The sequence below is a fragment of the Lepidochelys kempii genome, chromosome 14 (assembly GCF_965140265.1).
Source record: "Lepidochelys kempii isolate rLepKem1 chromosome 14, rLepKem1.hap2, whole genome shotgun sequence".
Lineage (NCBI taxonomy): Eukaryota > Metazoa > Chordata > Testudines > Cheloniidae > Lepidochelys > Lepidochelys kempii.
Genome location: NC_133269.1, coordinates 1,433,037 through 1,450,514, shown reverse-complemented (window position 1 = coordinate 1,450,514; position 17,478 = coordinate 1,433,037). Strand labels below are relative to the sequence as shown.

The 17,478-nt window shown below is 58.7% G+C and overlaps 1 protein-coding gene across 6 annotated transcripts; it reads right to left on the bottom strand.

Moving 5' to 3' along the window:
• Window positions 1–169: 169 nt before the first annotated feature.
• Window positions 170–10,031, bottom strand: ENGASE (endo-beta-N-acetylglucosaminidase). 6 transcript variants are annotated; one of them, XM_073310988.1, is made up of 14 exons: window positions 9,793–9,953; window positions 7,058–7,134; window positions 6,706–6,907; window positions 5,055–5,203; window positions 4,576–4,733; window positions 4,263–4,411; window positions 3,612–3,777; window positions 3,047–3,150; window positions 2,260–2,395; window positions 1,913–2,103; window positions 1,391–1,533; window positions 1,120–1,225; window positions 900–1,014; window positions 170–594 (listed from the first exon to the last, which is right to left on the bottom strand). In XM_073310988.1, exons 1-14 carry the CDS (start codon window positions 9,879–9,881, stop codon window positions 190–192), a joined length of 2,190 nt encoding a protein of 729 aa, XP_073167089.1. In that variant the 5' UTR covers window positions 9,882–9,953; the 3' UTR covers window positions 170–189. The 6 variants fall into 6 exon arrangements, with proteins under 6 accessions (XP_073167089.1, XP_073167091.1, XP_073167093.1 ...); XM_073310990.1 differs by having other exon boundaries at window positions 2,260–2,368; XM_073310992.1 differs by lacking the exon at window positions 7,058–7,134 and having other exon boundaries at window positions 9,793–10,031.
• Between the last annotated feature and the right edge of the window lie 7,447 nt (window positions 10,032–17,478).

Below are 17,478 nucleotides of genomic sequence, written 5' to 3'. Positions count from 1 at the left end.
GAGCCCTTCCAATGGGACAAGATTGGAGAGGAGCCAGGTCGGGGCTACCCAAGATCTCTGCTATTCCCATCCAGAGCACCCCCCAGCTCTGCCACTGCCCCCCCATCATGCCCCCAGGCCAGCCCTGCGCTCCCCCACGAATGCCCAACTCGAAGGCCGAGAGCCGTGGCACTGTGCCAAAGGTCACATTTAATAGGTGCTCGTGCTGGCTGGGTCGGAATAGACCAGAACCAGCCGCCCCCATCTGGAACGCTCCACGGCAGCCCCTTCGTTCGGAACCGGCTCTACGAAGAACTCCACATGGCAGGACTCCTTGGGGGGCGGCTCTGGCAGTGCCAGGCCCACCACACGGTAGAGGGTGTTGTGTGCCACCCCGAGGAGCTGCTCTGGCAGGGGCAGCACCTGGCCCCTAGGGCGTGCCGTGCCCTGGCAGTGGATCCGGAAGCAGCGGGCTTGGCTGGAGGGGTAGGACCAGCGCAAGGTGAGGCTGAGGGAGAGCTGGTTTGTGCCAGGCCCCTTGTGCCACAGCACCTGGGAGGCCTCGAGGCTGGGCACTCGGGGCAGCGAGGAGCGCAGGTTGTCGGCATCCAGCACCTGCAGGGGAGACGTGTGCTTAGACACAGCCCAGGGCCCGCCCGGGCAGAAATGGGCTCTCCAGGGCAGCACCCATGAGGAGGGATCCATGCGGGGAGGGCACCTCACCTCAGCACTGCCCCCACCCCCAGCCAGACCCCCCCAGAAGGGCAGCAGCAGCTGCAACTATCTGCAGGGGGCAGGGCTCCCCGGAGACACTCCTTTCCCTTCCCCTCCCCTCCCCTCCCCCAGGCTCCATAGGCAGATGTTGCTACAAGGGATGGCAGGTGGGCAGTGCCGGGCACTGTGCCGTGTGGCCCCCTCACCTGGATCTCCCCAAGGCGGCAGGAGAAGCGCCTTTCTTCTAGGCCTGGCTGGTGGCGTGACAGGATCAGTGACAGGTCGTGCAGGGCGCAGTCCCGCAGCTCCAGTTCATAGTACCTGGGTGAGGCAGAGAGGGGAGAACTGGCAGGGCCGCTGGAGAGACCAGCCCCACGGCCCCGCTCAGGCCTGAGGCAGGACGGCTCCCTGGCTGGGGACACTCACCGCCTTATCCAACCTGCCATGCTTTGCCGTCCACAGCCAGTGAGCAGCCCGGAGAGGTGAGGGGGCGGGGTGGGGAGGGGCGGGGGCTGATGTCGGGTGGCCACCCCTGCGGGGGGAACAGAGCAGTTAGGGCAGGGGAAGAGGGCGCAGGACACATGGGGTTGGGGAGGAGCAGAAGTGTCACAGGCATCCCACCCTCCAGCCGCATGACGGACCGATTCCCAGCCTGCCCGCCAGCGTGAGATCCCCGCGGAGGGGCCGGGCTCCTCACCAACGTTGTTGCCAACATGGCAGGAGCCGGAGTTCCATGTGGTGAGTTCCAGCGCGACCGCCACCTCGGGCAGCTTCTCCTCCAGTTTGTACAGCAGAGACAGGAAGAGTTTGGGGGGAGCTGGCATCTTGAACGAGAAAAGGCTGGTGTCCCCCAATCCACCCCGAGAGACAAGGGGGGGGTAAGTTACATGGGGTACAAGGCAGGTTGCAACACACACAGCACGCAGCTGGCCCGCTGAGCATGCATGCATGCCACAGGCTGCACGAGAGACACAACCCTGGCCCGTGGGCTGTGTACACACACCGTGAGCTCACACGTGGCGCACAAGAACCACAAACTAGGTCTGTGGCTGCCCACTCCTGGCCCAGCGCCCAGCAGACGGTGCGCCCTCTGACGCACCCCCTTGTTCCCTGGTGCAGTGCCATGCCCTGGCTCCCCAGCCTTTAGTGAGAGAGAAATGGATCTTTGCCACCCCAGCTGCCCAAGTGTCCCCAACCCAACGCCCCAACCCGCACTCACCGGACAGCCACATGGCCCGCATCAGGCGGGATGATCCCCTCGATCAGCAGGCAGCTGCCCCCGTTCCAGGCATCCTGCAGGGAGCAGCGTGTGTGCAGCCAGCTGCCTGCTCCTCCCGTTGCTTGCTGGTCCATGAAGAGGGGCTGGATCTCCTGGGCACTCAGGTTGTACCAGGGCCTGACTTCTTCCTCCTGCAGGAGAGAGCAGCCCCGATGAGCCAGGACATGGGGCAGGCGCTGGCTGGGCCCTGTTGCACACGGCACCCCGAGTTGCGCTGGTGGTTGCTCATGAGCCCATCTCCCCACACTCCAGGGCCTGGGACCTGCCCTCCCCGCCCCCGCACTCACCTGCCCAGCTGAGAATCTCCCCGTGCCCATGCCCAGACAGAAGCAGGTGCTCAAGGGCAAAGTGCTGATTCTGTGAGTGGGCAGCAGCTCCGCCAGCAAACCCCAGAACCTGCATGGAGAGGAGAGGAGAGGCTGGCTGGGGGGAGGGAGGGAGAGCTCAGTGGTTTGAGCAGTGGCCTGCTAAACCCAGGGTTGTGAGTTCAATCCTTGAGGGGGCCATTTGGGATCTGGGGCAAAAATTGGGGATTGGTCCTCCTTTGAGCAGGGGGTGGGACTAGACAACCTCCTGAGGTCCCTCCCAACCCGGATATTCTAGGATTCTATGGTTGTAGCCATGCCCCCTCCTGGCATAGCTCAGCACTGCCATCTCCCCAGCCCCAGGCACCAAGGACATCCCCCAGTCAGCATGCCCCTGGCACAGGGGGAACGAAGCACAGCCCAAGGTGCAGCCACCCAGGGCGTAGCATCCTTCCCGCAGGTCTCTCAGCAACTCTGGACCCCACTGGGGTCCCTACAGCTCAGCCCTTCACAGAGCCTGGCACCAGCACCCCAGCACTATAGGGCAGCAACTAACCTGGGCAGCCCCACACTCCATGGCCTTCTCAGCGTTCCCTTCCCCCTCCCACACACACACATCCCCCAAGCCCGGGCACCCCCCTCCCCGTGCACCCATCCTCCCTGCGTGGGCACCTCCCCCCACATACCCCACGTACCCATCCATGCATTCCACCCCCTCTCCACCCTGGGCACCCATCCAGTGCTCCCACCCCAGCACCACCAAGCTCACCTGTTCTCATTCTGCAGGAAGTTCTCCTTCCCCAGGTGCTCATAGACCCAGCCGGGTGCGAAGATGGCAGCAGAAAAGCCGTGTTTGCAGATCAGGCGCAGAGCCTGCGGAAACACGGGGGTGAGACGCTCCCTCCCTCCCGCCCCGCTCCGAGCCCGGACAGGGTAAGCCATAAGCCCCAGGGGCTGGTGGCTTCTCAGACTCTGCCAGCAGGAGGCTCAGAGAGGGGCTGGACCCCCTTGGCTGCCAGCACCACAGCAAGCCAGCCTGGTGCCACCCACAGGGGAGGGGTGCTCTGCCCTGCCCCCAGGGCACCGTGCCCCTGAGAGATGGGGATGGATCCCGGGGGGAGGGGGCAGAGTGTGGGGTGGGGGGGAAGCACCAATGGCCTCACTCAGTCCTTGGATGCCCAGCACAAGCCACGCTCCAGGGACACCTGCCCCGGAGCCCAGCTCACTGCATGGGGCTGCCCAGGCTCAGCTCAGCCGGGGCCCGGGGCCTGCCGGAGGATCCCGCTCCGGGCGAGGCCCTGCCCCCAAGGTGCCCTTAGGCCAGGCTCAGGCACCTTGTCTGTCTCAAAGCCGCCGCCTACGACCTCCCCACGGGCAAAGACGTCGATGCCCACGTAGATGTCAGTCCGGCGCTCCCCGGCCTGCGCCCCCGTGCGCTCCAGGTGCTCCTCCTTCCAGTTGTAGTTCGTGAACAAGCCGTCGCAGGCATCAAAAAACACCCTAGGAAAGGGAGAGCCACAGTGCTGGGGCACTGCACCCGCACCCAGGCCCACCCCCTCCTCCCTGAGAACGGGCCCTCCGGGGAGGGGCCCCACCCCACAGGACGGCCCCCAGCTGCAGCCCCCAGGCACGCTGCCGCACGCCCAGCTCTGGGGGGGGCACTTGGGCAGGAAAATCAGAGCTGCCAGGCCTGGGCAGAGCAGCGGCTGCTGGGGGTGGGGCTGGTAGCCACCCCCCTGCCCGAGAGCCAGAAGGGAAGGGTGCCTTGCTACGCATGGGGCTGATGCCCAGAGCTCACAGGCTGGGCCGGGCCAGGCACGGGGGGTGGCTGAGCACCCCCGCATGGGGCAGCGACCGCAGGCTGCGCGGCTGGTAGATGCCACCCCGATTGCACTGTCTTTGCCGGCTGCCCAGGGGAAGGGGAGGGGGCTGCGCTCCCAGCTGCGTGCCCAGGGCTCCTGCTCTGTCCGGCGGACCCCCCTCACCTATTCTTCTCGTTCAGCTCGTTCTGCCACTGCAGCTTCCCGCTCTGCAAGACGCTGTCATACCAGAGCACCAGCCCGCCTGGCACGTCCCGACGCAGCTGCTCCCGCAGGTCACGCAGGAAGAGGGGCAGGTTCCGCACAGCTGCCTCCTGCATGGGGGAGGGAGAGAGCAGGCATCGCCCGGGGGCACCTCGTCAGGGGTCCCTGCACCCCAGGGGCTGGGGGAGGCAGGACAGTCCGTGGGGGGAGGGGAGGGGCAGTGAGGGTGGGCAGCGAGGGCTGGGGGAGAGGCAGCATGGGCGGCTCTGCTCACGCTCAGAGCGTTCTCGATGTTGACCAGCCAGCCGTCGAAGCGGTAGAAACGGGCGATGCGGCCCAGCTGCACAGCCACGGCGTGGTACGCGGCTGCCTCCCCGGCCAGGAACGACTCGCACAGCTTGCCCCCGCTAGTCCACTCGGTGATGAACGTCCCTAGAGCCAGGGCACAGATGGCAGCGTCAGTCTCTCTGCTCCGCGCGCCAGGGCCCCAGCCCACAGAGGGGGCGCTGGCAGGTCCCTGTACAGGGTCCCCAAAATACCTGCACGCGTGTGAGCGAGAGGCGTGGGCCCTTGCCAACCCCGGCCTGTCCCTGGGGAAGGGGGGCGGGCTGGCCACAGCCCGTGCCCAGGTACTGCAGGCCCAGCGGGAGGTGCCAGAAGAGCTCCCAGCCTCTCCCTGCAGGCAGCGTTAAAGCCACAAGTTCTCCCGCCTGCCCCACCCACGGCGCCTGGTCTCTCCTGGCATCCCCTCACCCAGCACAGAGACGCCGTTCCTGTGGGCGGCATTGGTCCAGGTGACGGGGGGGATGGTCACAGGGTGGTGGCTGAAGTACACAAAGATGTCGATGTACTGCCAATGGTAGAACACGTAGGGGTCCCGCGAAGCTGAGCCCTGGATGAACCTGCGGGCAGAGGAAGGGGATGGCCCAGTGCTCCAGCCCCGACAGGGCAGCCATGGAGCACGTGTGGCGAACAATGCCCGCAGAGCGCGCGCGCGAGAGCTACGTGCACCCGGGGCCAGGGCAGGCGCGGCCCCCACAATCGATTCCCCAGGTGCCAGGCTGCTGCTCTTCCCCCAGGAGACTCCCCTAGAGCAGGGAGAGAGCTGGCTCGTACTGTGTCAGCAGGTGCAGACATGTGGCAGAGAATCGTTCAGCCTCCTCTTGCAGCGGAGGGGTTTGCCCCTTCTCTCTGAGCTCCAGGGATGAGGCTGGAAACATTGCCTGACTTTCTGGGGGAGTTTTCAAGCGGGACATTATCAGTTATCTCGATTGCAGTGCTGCCCAGGGCTCCAATCAGGGTCTGCCCTGGGCATGGCACAGCCAGCCCCTACTCCAAAGAGCTTCCAGGCCAAGCTGGAGAGTTTCTCCCCATCTCAGGAGCCACTCAGTAGCAGGTGGAGACATTCCAGCTTCGCCCACCAAACCTGCAGGGGTGCAAACATGCCTGGGGAAGCCTGCAAGATGGACACCAGGCTCCTGTGCTCATGCCCAATCTCTGAGGGTCGCGGTTCCAAGGTGCTGGGTCACTCAGATACAGCAATCCAAATGGCGGTAGCCCAAATGGTTTCTCAATAGGCTGCACCGTGGGTCTCTGGATCCGATGAGGAGACATACCCCACAGCCCAGCTGACGGGAGGAACTGGCCAGAGCCCCCAGCATGAAGCTGGAGTTGCACTGCAGATTAACAGGGAGCAAACAGGCTCCGACCTGATTGGGAGACAGCCCGTTCTTCCTGGGGGCAAGGAGCATTCAGTCTCCCTGTGACTTGCTCCTGGGGTTCCTCCTCTGCTTGGCTCCAGAACAAACATATTCCACTACCCTGGCACACTGAGAACATCTCCGCGGCGCTGAGCTGTCTGCAGGCAGGCAGCCTGGGGGAGGCCAAGGCTAGCCCCAAGCGTGTCTCTGCCCAGATCCCATAAGCAGCTCGGACGGTAACCCACACACCTGCTGGGTGTAGTGTTCTGTCCCATCTCGTGGCACTGAGGCGAGAGAGGAGGAGAAGGGTCTGTCAGCGTTACAGAAGCAGAGGACAGAAAGCAAACCCAAGATTCCCCTCGACAGCAAACAACACACGTCACGCTGGCCTCGATGCTCAGCATCACTACACGCTGCCTGCCAAACACGCAGCCATGACGCTCAGCAGACTCGCCAGAGACCAGTGTGGGTCCCCGTGGGACAGCAAGCCAGGCTCCTAGGTTCTCTTCCAGCTCTGCCGCACCTGGGGCGAGTCCTTTCGTCCCTCTGGACAAGGGGAAGGCTGTTCCTGACCCGCCGCCCAGGGCCGCTGCAATTAAAGTTCTGGAAGCGTGAAGTGCTGGGTAAATGCCGAGTCCCATCAGCAGAGGCCCACGTGCCCAGCATGCTGTGCTCCGTTCTGAGAGCCGTGAAGAGGATCCTACCTGTCCTCCAGGTACCCATTCTTCATGTCGTGGCACACCAGCGTTCGAGGTCTCTTGCTGTGGAGTGGAGGTTCCCGGTTAGCCAGTGGCATCGTGGCAACGTTGAAGTCATCATCACTGGTGGGTTTCCATGCCAGCAGCTCCTCCAGGCTGGACAGGTAGAAGCTGATCGGCTCCGTGGTGTTCTGATCAAACTGCCTCGCTGGGAGAAGGAGAGAAGGCCAAAGATTGCCGGTCGTTAACACTCAGCCAGGGGAGCATAGCCCTCACTCGCGGCACCATGGCACCGCGGCTGCACCAGCATCCGTGGCAGATGAGGCTTGGCGTGTTGCACACCTGGCTGGGCTCTTACCTGGCAGGGGGTGGGGGGCGTAGCAGACTGTCTTGTGGAGGATGGTGGTTCCTTGGCTCTCCAAGGCAGGCAGGAAACTGCAGAAGAGAATCAAGGACACCCTTGCAGAGACTAGGGGGCCTGGGGCAAAGAGCCTGTGGCTCACACCTCACTAGAGCCCCACACTCCATGGAAGGAAGGAAGACCCGGCATTTTGGGGGGAACCCAGCACAGCTCACCGGGGCTGGGACATGCACGCACCACCAGCGGGAGCCCACTGCTGTGTGAGCTGGCCCTTTAAGCGGGAGTCAAGGCCCAGATTCAGCTCAGAAACAAAGCATTCTGGGACAGCTAGTTCCAGCAGGACCCTGGGAAATGCAGGCAAAGCAAAGCATGCTGGGAAGGTTACCAGGATGGTCATTCATAAGTAGCCTTCCCTCAGAACACGCTGGCTCCTAGGGAGCCTGGCTGGAGGAGGTCTCTGTGCCGGGGGACAGGCTCCTGAGCCAAGCCTGGGAAAGCTGGACAGACTGGACTGGTGAGTGGGAGGGATGAGGTACCTTGCTAGGGCAAGGGAAACTGAGGCAGGGGCTGCGTTTCCCCCTCGGGCAGCCTGGGCTGAGAGCAGACTGGGCAGAAGCCATTTCTGAGCAGGGGGAGCCCTGCCTGGTGCCTCGTGTTTGTTCCGGGTGGTGGAAAGTTCTTGCCTTGGCTAATGGGCTCTTGCCTGCTGGGCTCTGCGTCTAACGTCACCCGCTCAGCCGGGAACAGGAGTGCGCACGCTGGTCTGCTAGCTCCTCTGATCTCGCCAGCCAAGCAGCGTCAGGGCGAGGCGGCGTGGGGGTGGCTGGGAGACTGCAAAGGAACTCCCAGGGCCACAGGAGCCAGGCGTGGCGTCCTGCCCGCCCCATCCACGCACCCCCAGCCGCCCAGCAAATGCCCCTTGCTCACACGGGGACCTTCTGTTCCCCTCCGATGGGGAGTTTGCGCCAGAGGCTCTCAGCTGGGGGCCGGGCAGGAGCGATGGGACTGCAGTGGGAACACCAGGAGGGGTGGGACATGAGAGGAGGCTGCACCCTGAACCAGCAAAACTCCTGCTTCCCCATTCGGCCTGGGCCCTAGCCGCGGGAGGAGGGAGAGAGACAGGACCCTGTGCCTGGGGACCTGCTCAGCAGAGCCAGGCCAGCGCGAGGTTACCACCCAGCTGGTCTTTGACTGGCCTGGCTGGATTATTTTATGGCTTCGCCAGGAAACTAACGTAATCTGCTGGGAGGCAGGAGGCGGTGTGTGGGCCTTCAGATTTGCATTTTTCTCACAACACAGGGGGCTCGCTAATGGTAAGAGTTTCTGGATCCAGCCAAAGACGCTGCAGCGGTCCCACTTCCGCAGCTTTGGCAATGACCGAACAAACTGCTGAAAATACAGCAGCTAGCTGTCTGCCCGCCACCGTGCACACGCAGGGCACGGGTGAGAGCAGGTCTGAGTGGCCCAGACCTGGGATGGCCTCAGTATTCGCTGTCCCACACCGAGAGAGGCTGTTGCCAGCTGGGGCTGGAGTTGGCTGGGGGGGGGCTGGAGATGCCTTGTGGGGGGGTTGCCCTGGAGGGAAAGGGGACGGTGCTGGGTTATTTTCATTTCAGGGCGGTAACTCCAGCACTGAGAGGGGTAAAGGAAGGGGTGCTCTGGGCAGCAGGCCCTGCGGTGAGGCTGCTGCTGGGCCAGGGGCCCAGGGACACAGCTCAGGCTAGGAGGCAGAGGGGGACAAAAGCCAAACCAAGATGCCGCTCGGCAGGGAGAGTGAAAGAGAAAGTGAAACCAAGGTGGGAAGCAGCAGCAGGGCGCCGAGAAAACAGAGAAGAACACAGTGCCAGAGAGCCCCCGGCACGGGCAATGCGCCCCCCCCCCGGCACGGGCAATGCACCCCCCCCGCACAGATCCCGCCCCCCCGGCACGGGCAATGCACCCCCCCGCACAGATCCCGCCCCCCCGGCACGGGCAATGCACGCCCCCCCTTGGCACGGGCAATGCGCCCCCCCCCCGCACAGATCCCGCCCCCCCGGCACGGGCAATGCACCCCCCCCGCACAGATCCCGCCCCCCCGGCACGGGCAATGCACCCCCCCCGCACAGATCCCGCCCCCCCGCACAGATCCCGCCCCCCCGGCACGGGCAATGCACCCCCCCCGCACAGATCCCGCCCCCCCGGCACGGGCAATGCACCCCCCCCGCACAGATCCCGCCCCCCCGGCACGGGCAATGCACGGCCCCCCTTGGCACGGGCAATGCGCCCCCCCCCGGCACGGGCAATGCACCCCCCCCCGGCACGGGCAATGCACCCCCCCCGCACAGATCCCGCCCGCCCCCCCCCGGCATGGGCAATGCACCCCCCCCGCACAGATCCCGCCCCCCCGGCACGGGCAATGCACCCCCCCCGCACAGATCCCGCCCCCCCGGCACGGGCAATGCACCCCCCCCGCACAGATCCCGCCCCCCCGGCATGGGCAATGCACCCCCCCCGCACAGATCCCGCCCCCCCGGCACGGGCAATGCACGCCCCCCCTTGGCACGGGCAATGCGCCCCCCCCGCACAGATCGCGCCCCCCCCGCACAGATCCCGCCCCCCCCGGCACGGGCAATGCACCCCCCATGGACACCCACACACACTCCCCCGGCACAGATCCCCCCCCCCCGGGCCATGGGGCACAGGCAGCGCCACCGACCCCAGGGACCGGCCCGGCTCGGCTCGGCTCGGCTCACCTCCTCTGCTCCCCCCCCTTCGCCTCCGGCTCCGGCTCTCTCTCCCTCTTCTCCCCGCTCTTGGCTCCATCCCGCCGCGCTCCGTCCATCTCCCGGCCCGGCTCGGCTCCGCTCCCGCCCCGTCACATGGCGCTGGCCCGGCCCCTGCTCGGCCCGGCTCCGGCTCCAGCCAATCGCGGCGGCGGGGCCGGCCCGGCGGTGGCTGCAGCGGGCTGGGCCCGGGGCCCCTGCTCCCCGCCCAGCCCATGGCCCGCGGGCTCCAGATCATCTAGTTTAAGGTCCCTGATAGGAGCCCTGGGGGGCGGGGGGACTTTCCCTCTGCCCCCCTGTGACGAAGTGCGACTGTTCTTAATGTTTCCTCTGAATACTGTGGGGGTGCCTCAGTTTCCCCTATGCAGTTCTTAAATAGCCCTAGAGGGCAGGGGTGTGGACACAGAGAATGGCCAACACCCTGTTTCCTGGCAACTGATGGCCTGGCCCTTCCCCCCAGACCTAAAGGGTTGGAGAACAAAGGAATCAGGTGAACTCCTGGCCCGGGAAAGGAACAAAGCCCAGAGGAGGAGGGGGTGGAGGGAGTTTCAGTTTGGGGCTGGCTGGGACATGGAGTGAAGGGCAGACGTGGTTGTCTGGCTCCCTGCCCCCCAAAATGGACCCAGCTGAGGGGTCCCGTTCTCTGCACCTACAAGCTCTGTTTTAGACCATGTTCCTGTCGTCTAATAAACCTTCTGTTTTCCTGGCTGGCTGAGAGTCCCGTCTGACTGCGGAGTTGGGGGGCAGGACCCTCTGGCTTCCCCAGGAGCCCGCCTGGGTGGACTTGCTGTGGGAAGCGCAGGGAGGGGCAGAGGAGGCTGAATGCTCCGAGGTCAGACCCAGGAAGGTGGAAGCTGGGTGAGCTGTGTGTCCGGCAGACAGGCTGCTCCCAGAGAGGAGACTTCCCCAGAGTCCTGCCTGGCTTCATGGGGAGCAGTTCCAGAGCATCGCCCGGGGACTCTGTGACACCCCTTCTTACCTCCCCCTCCCTGCCCCTCTGCCCCCCTTGTTACCTCCCCCCTCCCTGCCCCTCTGCCCCCCTCTCCCAACCTCAGCTGCCTGAAGGGGAACAGGTGGCCACCGCCCTGCTCTGACAGACTAAAAGTGAGACAGGCTGGAGACAGGGAGATGAGAAAGGCGGGGGAGAGACAGGCAGGAGAAAGGCGGGGGAGAGACAGGTGAGACAGGCGGGGGAAAGGTGGGGGAGAGAAAGGGGAGACAGGCAGGGGAAAGGCAGGGGAGATAGGCAGGGGAAAGGCGGGGGAGAGAAAGGTGAGACAGGCAGGGGAAAGGCGGGGGGGACAGGCAGGGGAGAGGCAAGCCTTCCCCCTGAGAGCTGCCGTCAGGCCTTGGCACTAGCCAGCGCGGTTCCACAGACAGGCTCCTGGCTCAGGACAGCACCCCCTTTTCTGCACCAGGCTCCCCACGGACAGTGAACCAGGAGCAGCCATTTGTCGGGAGTTGGCGAGTCTGTTTCTCAGCCTTGTCCCTCCTGCCCTCTCTGGCTGCAGGCTCAGCACAGTGGCCGGGGTTGGTAGGACCCTATGGGAGCTCCTAGCCTTCTCCGGGAATAGACAATGCATGAGATTTTTAAAAAATCCCTCTGTCTTCTCAGGTAATTATCTGCCCCCACCCCGACCCCCATCACCGTAGAGTCTGGGCATTTTGCGGTATTTCATGTTCCCCTCCCCCTGTGCAGTAGGGCAGGGCTGTGATCCCTGGGGTCCATCTGGCAACTGAGGATTTGTCCAGAATCACTCCGGGTGTCTGGCAGAGCAGGGCCTGGGGCTTGAGAGGCTCTCTCAGCTCAGCCAGTGGGCACCCCTGAAGTCAGCATTGCGGGTCCTCGGTGCAGCAGCGTTGGCTCATATGCTGCCAGGAAACGTGTTTGCTTTAAAACAGCTCTTCTTGGGGCTATTTTAGGAAACACTGGAGAGACAGCTGCTTGGTGTGTCAAAGCCAGTGTTTGCAGCCTGGCTTTCGCTGGCAATGGCCCTTTAAAGACACAGCTTTGCCCACAGAAGTCGTGTTTGGATTTCTTTTTAATGTTCCTGGGAACAGGTCCGTGATGCATAGCCAGAAACGGTTAAACATCCTGCAAAATAAATAACCCTCAAAAGACATGTGGGGAGATAATGTTTGTGTTTTTGTGTATTTACATATGTATGAGCAGAGTCATACATATATAATCAATGTACAATGTAAATCATACAATGTACAAATCATACAATGTAATCAACAGTCCCTCTCTATGCTGTATTCTGATAGTTCAGAGATCAAAAGAACACCCTAGCATTAAAATGAATTGTAAACACGGGATATCTCGTGTTCATCTCTCTTTGAAATGTACTGTGAATAGTGGAGGAACAAACAAAGGGCCTTATGTTACTGGTGGTGGACCTCCTTCAAAGGCATCCTAATTACCTTTTGTTCCCCAAGGAAATTCCAACTTCTCAAAGAGGACATGAAATGGTATAAAAGATCCTTGGGTCCTGATTCAGTCATCTCAGATCTGCTTAGGCTTCGTCAGGGGAAGTTTGAGTCACAAGACTGAGGTCCGAGCTATGCTGGTATGCCCTGAATATGAGATTTGGACATTGGACTATAACCTGTGAACTATTTCTGAAAGAACTCTGTGCAACTACAAAGCTCACCATCTCTGCTATGAATCTGCACCTCAATGAATTGAACTCATGTCTGTCTGTCTATTCAAAAAGAACAGGAGGACTTGTGGCACCTTAGAGACGAACACATTTATTTGAGCGTGAGCTTTCATAGGCTACAGCTCACTTCATCGGATGCATAGGAGGGAACATGTAGTAAGAAGATATATATACATACAGAGAGAGTATGATTAAAAGATCAATATACAGACAGGTTTCGGAGTAGCAGCCGTGTTCGTCTGTATCTGCAAAAAGAAGAGGACGACTTGTGACACCTTGGAGAGGAACCTTGGAGGGTTTTGTTTTTTTTCTCCTGATGATAATAGCTCATCTTAATTAATTAGCCTCTTACCGTTGGCATGGCTACTTCCATCTTTTCATGTTCTCCGTATGTATATATATCTTCTTACTATATGTTCCATCCTATGCACCCGATGGAGTGAGCTGTAGCCCATGAAAGCTTATGCTCAAATAAATGTGTTCGTCTCCAGGGTGTCACAAGTCCTCCTCTTCTTTTTGCAGATACAGACGAACACGGCTGCTACTCCGAAACCTGTCTGTATATTGATCTTTTAATCATACTCTCTCTTTATTAAGAAACAAAAGTTTAGTTTAGTTGATAAGAATTGGCTGTAGCATGTATTTGGGTAAGATCTGGAATATTCAATAACCTGGGAGGCCTGGGAAACAAGCAGGGAGAACTGGAAGTCCTGGCACAGTCAAGGAATTATGACGTGATTGGAATAACAGAGACTTGGTGGGATAACTCACATGACTGGAGTACTGTCATGGATGGATATAAACTGTTCAGGAAGGACAGGCAGGGCAGAAAAGGTGGGGGAGTTGCACTGTATGTAAGGGAGCAGTATGACTGCTCAGAGTTCCAGTATGAAACTGCAGAAAAACCTGAGAGTCTCTGGATTAAGTTGAGAAGTGTGAGCAACAAGGGTGATGTCGTGGTGGGAGTCCGCTATAGACCACCGGACCAGGGGGATGAGGTGGACGAGGCTTTCTTCCGGCAACTCACAGAAGTTACTAGATCGCATGGTTCTCATGGGAGACTTCAATCACCCTGATATCTGCTGGGAGAGCAATACAGCGGTGCACAGACAATCCAAGAAGTTTTTGGAAAGGATAGGGGACAATTTCCTGGTGCAAGTGCTGGAGGAACCAACTAGGGGCAGAGCTCTTCTTGACCTGCTACTCACAAACCGGGAAGAATTAGTAGGGGAAGCTAAAGTGGATGGGAACCTGGGAGGCAGTGATCATGAGATGGTTGAGTTCAGGTTCCTGACACAGGGAAGAAAGGAGAGCAGCAGAATACGGACCCTGGACTTCAGAAAAGCAGACTTTGATTCCCTCCGGGAACTGATGGGCAAGATCCCCTGGGAGAATAACATGAGGGGGAAAGGAGTCCAGGAGAGCTGGCTGTATTTTAAAGAATCTTTATTGAGGTTACAGGGACAAACCATCCCAATGTGTAGAAAGAATAGTAAATATGGCAGGCGACCAGCTTGGCTTAACAGTGAAATCCTTGCTGATCTTGAACACAAAAAAGAAGCTTACAAGAAATGGAAGATTGGACAAATGACCAGGGATGAGTATAAAAATATTGCTCGGCGATGCAGGAGTGAAATCAGGAAGGCCAAATCACACCTGGAGTTGCAGCGAGCAAGAGACATTAAGAGTAACAAGAAGGGTTTCTTCAGGTATGTTAGCAACAAGAATAAAGTCAAGGAAAGTGTGGGCCTTACTGAATGAGAGAGGCAACCTAGTGACAGAGGATGTGGAAAAAGCTAATGTACTCAGTGCTTTTTTTTGCCTCTGTCTTCATGAACAAGGGTCAGCTCCCAGACTACTGCACTGGGCAGCACAGCATGGGGAGGAGGTGACCAGCCCTCTGTGGAGAAAGAAGTGGTTCGGGACTATTTAGAAAAGCTGGACGAGCACAAGTCCATGGGGCCGGATGCGCTGCATCCGAGAGTGCTAAAAGAGTTGGCAGATGCGATTGCGGAGCCATTGGCCATTATCTTTGAAAACTCATGGCGATCCGGGGAAGTCCCGGTCGACTGGAAAAAGGCTAATGTAGTGCCCATCTTTAAAAAAGGAAAGAAGGAGGATTCTGGGAACTACAGGCCAGTCAGCCTCACCTCAGTCCCTGGAAAAATCATGGAGCAGATTCCTCAAGGAATCAATTCTGAAGCACTTAGAGGAGAGGAAAGTGATCAGGAACAGTCAGCATGGATTCACCAAGGGCAAGTCATGCCTGACTAATCTAATTGCCTTCTATGATGAGATAACTGGCTCTGTGGATGAGGGGAAAGCGGTGGACGTGTTGTTCCTTGACTTTAGCAAAGCTTTTGACACGGTCTCCCACAGTATTCTTGCCAGCAAGTTAAAGAAGTATGGGCTTGATGAATGGACTATAAGGTGGATAGAAAGTTGGCTAGATTGTCGGGCTCAATGGGTAGTGATCAATGACTCCATGTCTAGTTGGCAGCTGGTATCAAGTGGAGTGCCCCAAGGGTTGGTCCTCAGGCCGGTTTGTTCAATATCTTCATAAATGATCTGGAGGATGGTGTGGATTGCACCCTCAGCAAGTTTGCAGATGACACTAAACTGGGAGAAGAGGTAGATACGCTGGAGGGTAGGGATAGGATACAGAGGGACCTAGACAAATTGGAGGATTGGGCCAAAAGAAATCTGATGAGGTTCAACAAGGACAAGTGCAGAGTCCTGCACTTAGGACGGAAGAATCCCATGCACCGCTACAGACTAGGGACCGAATGGCTCGGCAGCAGTTCTGCAGAGAAGGACCTTGGGGTTACAGTGGACAAGAAGCTGGATATGAGTCAACAGTGTGCCCTTGTTGCCAAGAAGGCCAATGGCATTTTGGGATGTATACGTAGAGGCATTGCCAGCAGATCGAGGGACATGATCATTCCCCTCTATTCGACATTGGTGAGGCCTCATTTGGAGTACTGTGTCCAGTTTTGGGCCCCACACTACAAGAAGGATGTGGAAAAATTGGAAAGCGTCCAGCGGAGGGCAACAAAAATGATTAGGGGACTGGAACACATGACTCATGAGGAGAGGCTGCGGGAACTGGGATTGTTTAGTCTGCGGAAGAGAAGAATGAGGGGGGATTTGATAGCTGCTTTCAACTACCTGAAAGGGGGTTCCAAAGAGGATGGATCTAGACTGTTCTCAGTGGTAGCAGATGACAGAACAAGGAGTAATGGTCTCAAGTTGCAGTGGGGGAGGTTTAGGTTGGATATTAGGAAAAACTTTTTCACTAGGAGGGTGGTGAAACACTGGAATGCGTTACCTAGGGAGATGATGGAATCTCCTTCCTTAGATATTTTTAAGATCAGGCTTGACAAAGCCCTGGCTGGGATGATTTAGTTGGGGATCGGTCCTGCTTTGAGCAGGGGGTTGGACTAGATGATCTCCTGAGGTCCCTTCCAACCCTGATATTCTATGATTCTAGGTAACATGTCTGATTCTTTGGGATTGGTAGAACCTTTTATTTTATATGATGAAATAAGATTTACAGAAATTTTCATATTTGACGTGGGTACCTGGATGGAGGCCTGAGGCTGGATCACTTTAAGGGAAGTGTGTTGTTTGGACTTGTGAGTAACCAGTAAGGTAATAAAGAAGCTGTTTTAGCTGGCTTAGTAAATCTAAGTATTGGAATATCCACCAGCTTTATGGGGATTGTCTGCCCCATTCTTTCTTTGCAGGTCACCCTAATTGAGTGACCACAGCTCGCTCCCCACTAGGACCCCGGTCACAGTGGCGTAGTCGTGCTTGGATACGCATTACCACAGGTTAATTGGGTTTTTGGATCAGAACCACACGCTTGTCAAAAATTAATTTTGATATTAGAGAGTTTAAGGGTTAAAAGTCAGTAACAGTGTGTGACGAAGTGGGACTGTTCTTAATGTTTCCTCTGAATATTGTGGGGGTGCCTCAGTTTCCCCTATGCAGTTCTTAAGTATCTAGGTGGTGGGGTAAGGGTGTATGATCATTGCAGATCCCTAGAAGGCAGGGGTGTGCAGGGGTCTGGACACAGAGAAAGGCAGACACCCTGTTTCCTGGCAAATGATGGCCTGGGCCCTTCCCCCTGCCAGGTGAGAGCTAAAGGGTTGGAGAACAAAGGAATCAGGTGACCTCCTGGCCCAGGAAAGGGGAAAGCCCAGAGGAGGAGGGGCTGGAGGGAGTTTGTTTGGGGCTGGCTGGGACATGGAGTGAAGTGCAGACGTGGTTGTCTGGCTCACTGCCCCCCAAAATGGACCCAGCTGAAGGGTCCTGTTCTCTGTACCTGCAAGCTCTGTGTTAAACCGTGTTCCTGTCATCTAATAAATCTGTTTTACTGGCTGGCTGAGAGTCGCATCTGACTGCAAAGTTGGGGTGCAGGACCCTCTGGCTTCCCCAAGACCCCGCCTGGGTGGACTCGCTGTGGGAAGCGCAGGGAGGGGCAGAGCATGCTGAATGCTCCAAGGTCAGACCCAGGAAGGTGGAAGCTGTGTGAGCTGGGTGTCCCCCAGACAGGCTGCTCACAGAAAGGAGACTTCCCCAGAGTCCTGACTGGCTTCATGGGGAGCAGTTCCAGAGCATCGCCCGGGGACTCCATGACACAGTGAGTGACCCCTGATCAAGATCCTGACAGAAAAAGCCTGGAAGAATTGTGCTGACAGCAGGGGTTGTCTTTTAAGAAAAAGGCCCCAGAGCAGGAACTGAAAAAATCTGTTAATTGCCAGTGATAAGGAAGCAGACCCAGCGAAAATGCTACTCTGAAACTTGTCATTATGAGTTCACTGTAAGTGTGCCTTCAGCCAGAATCCATCTTGAATGCAATGGTGTTAAACATGAAGTTATAGCTGGTGTAAGGAAGTTATTGCCTAAGGATCTTTTGATTGGGGATGATATTAAAGCTTTGTTCCGTCAGGTTGACATAAATCAGTCACAGGAAAGAAATAATCTTGAA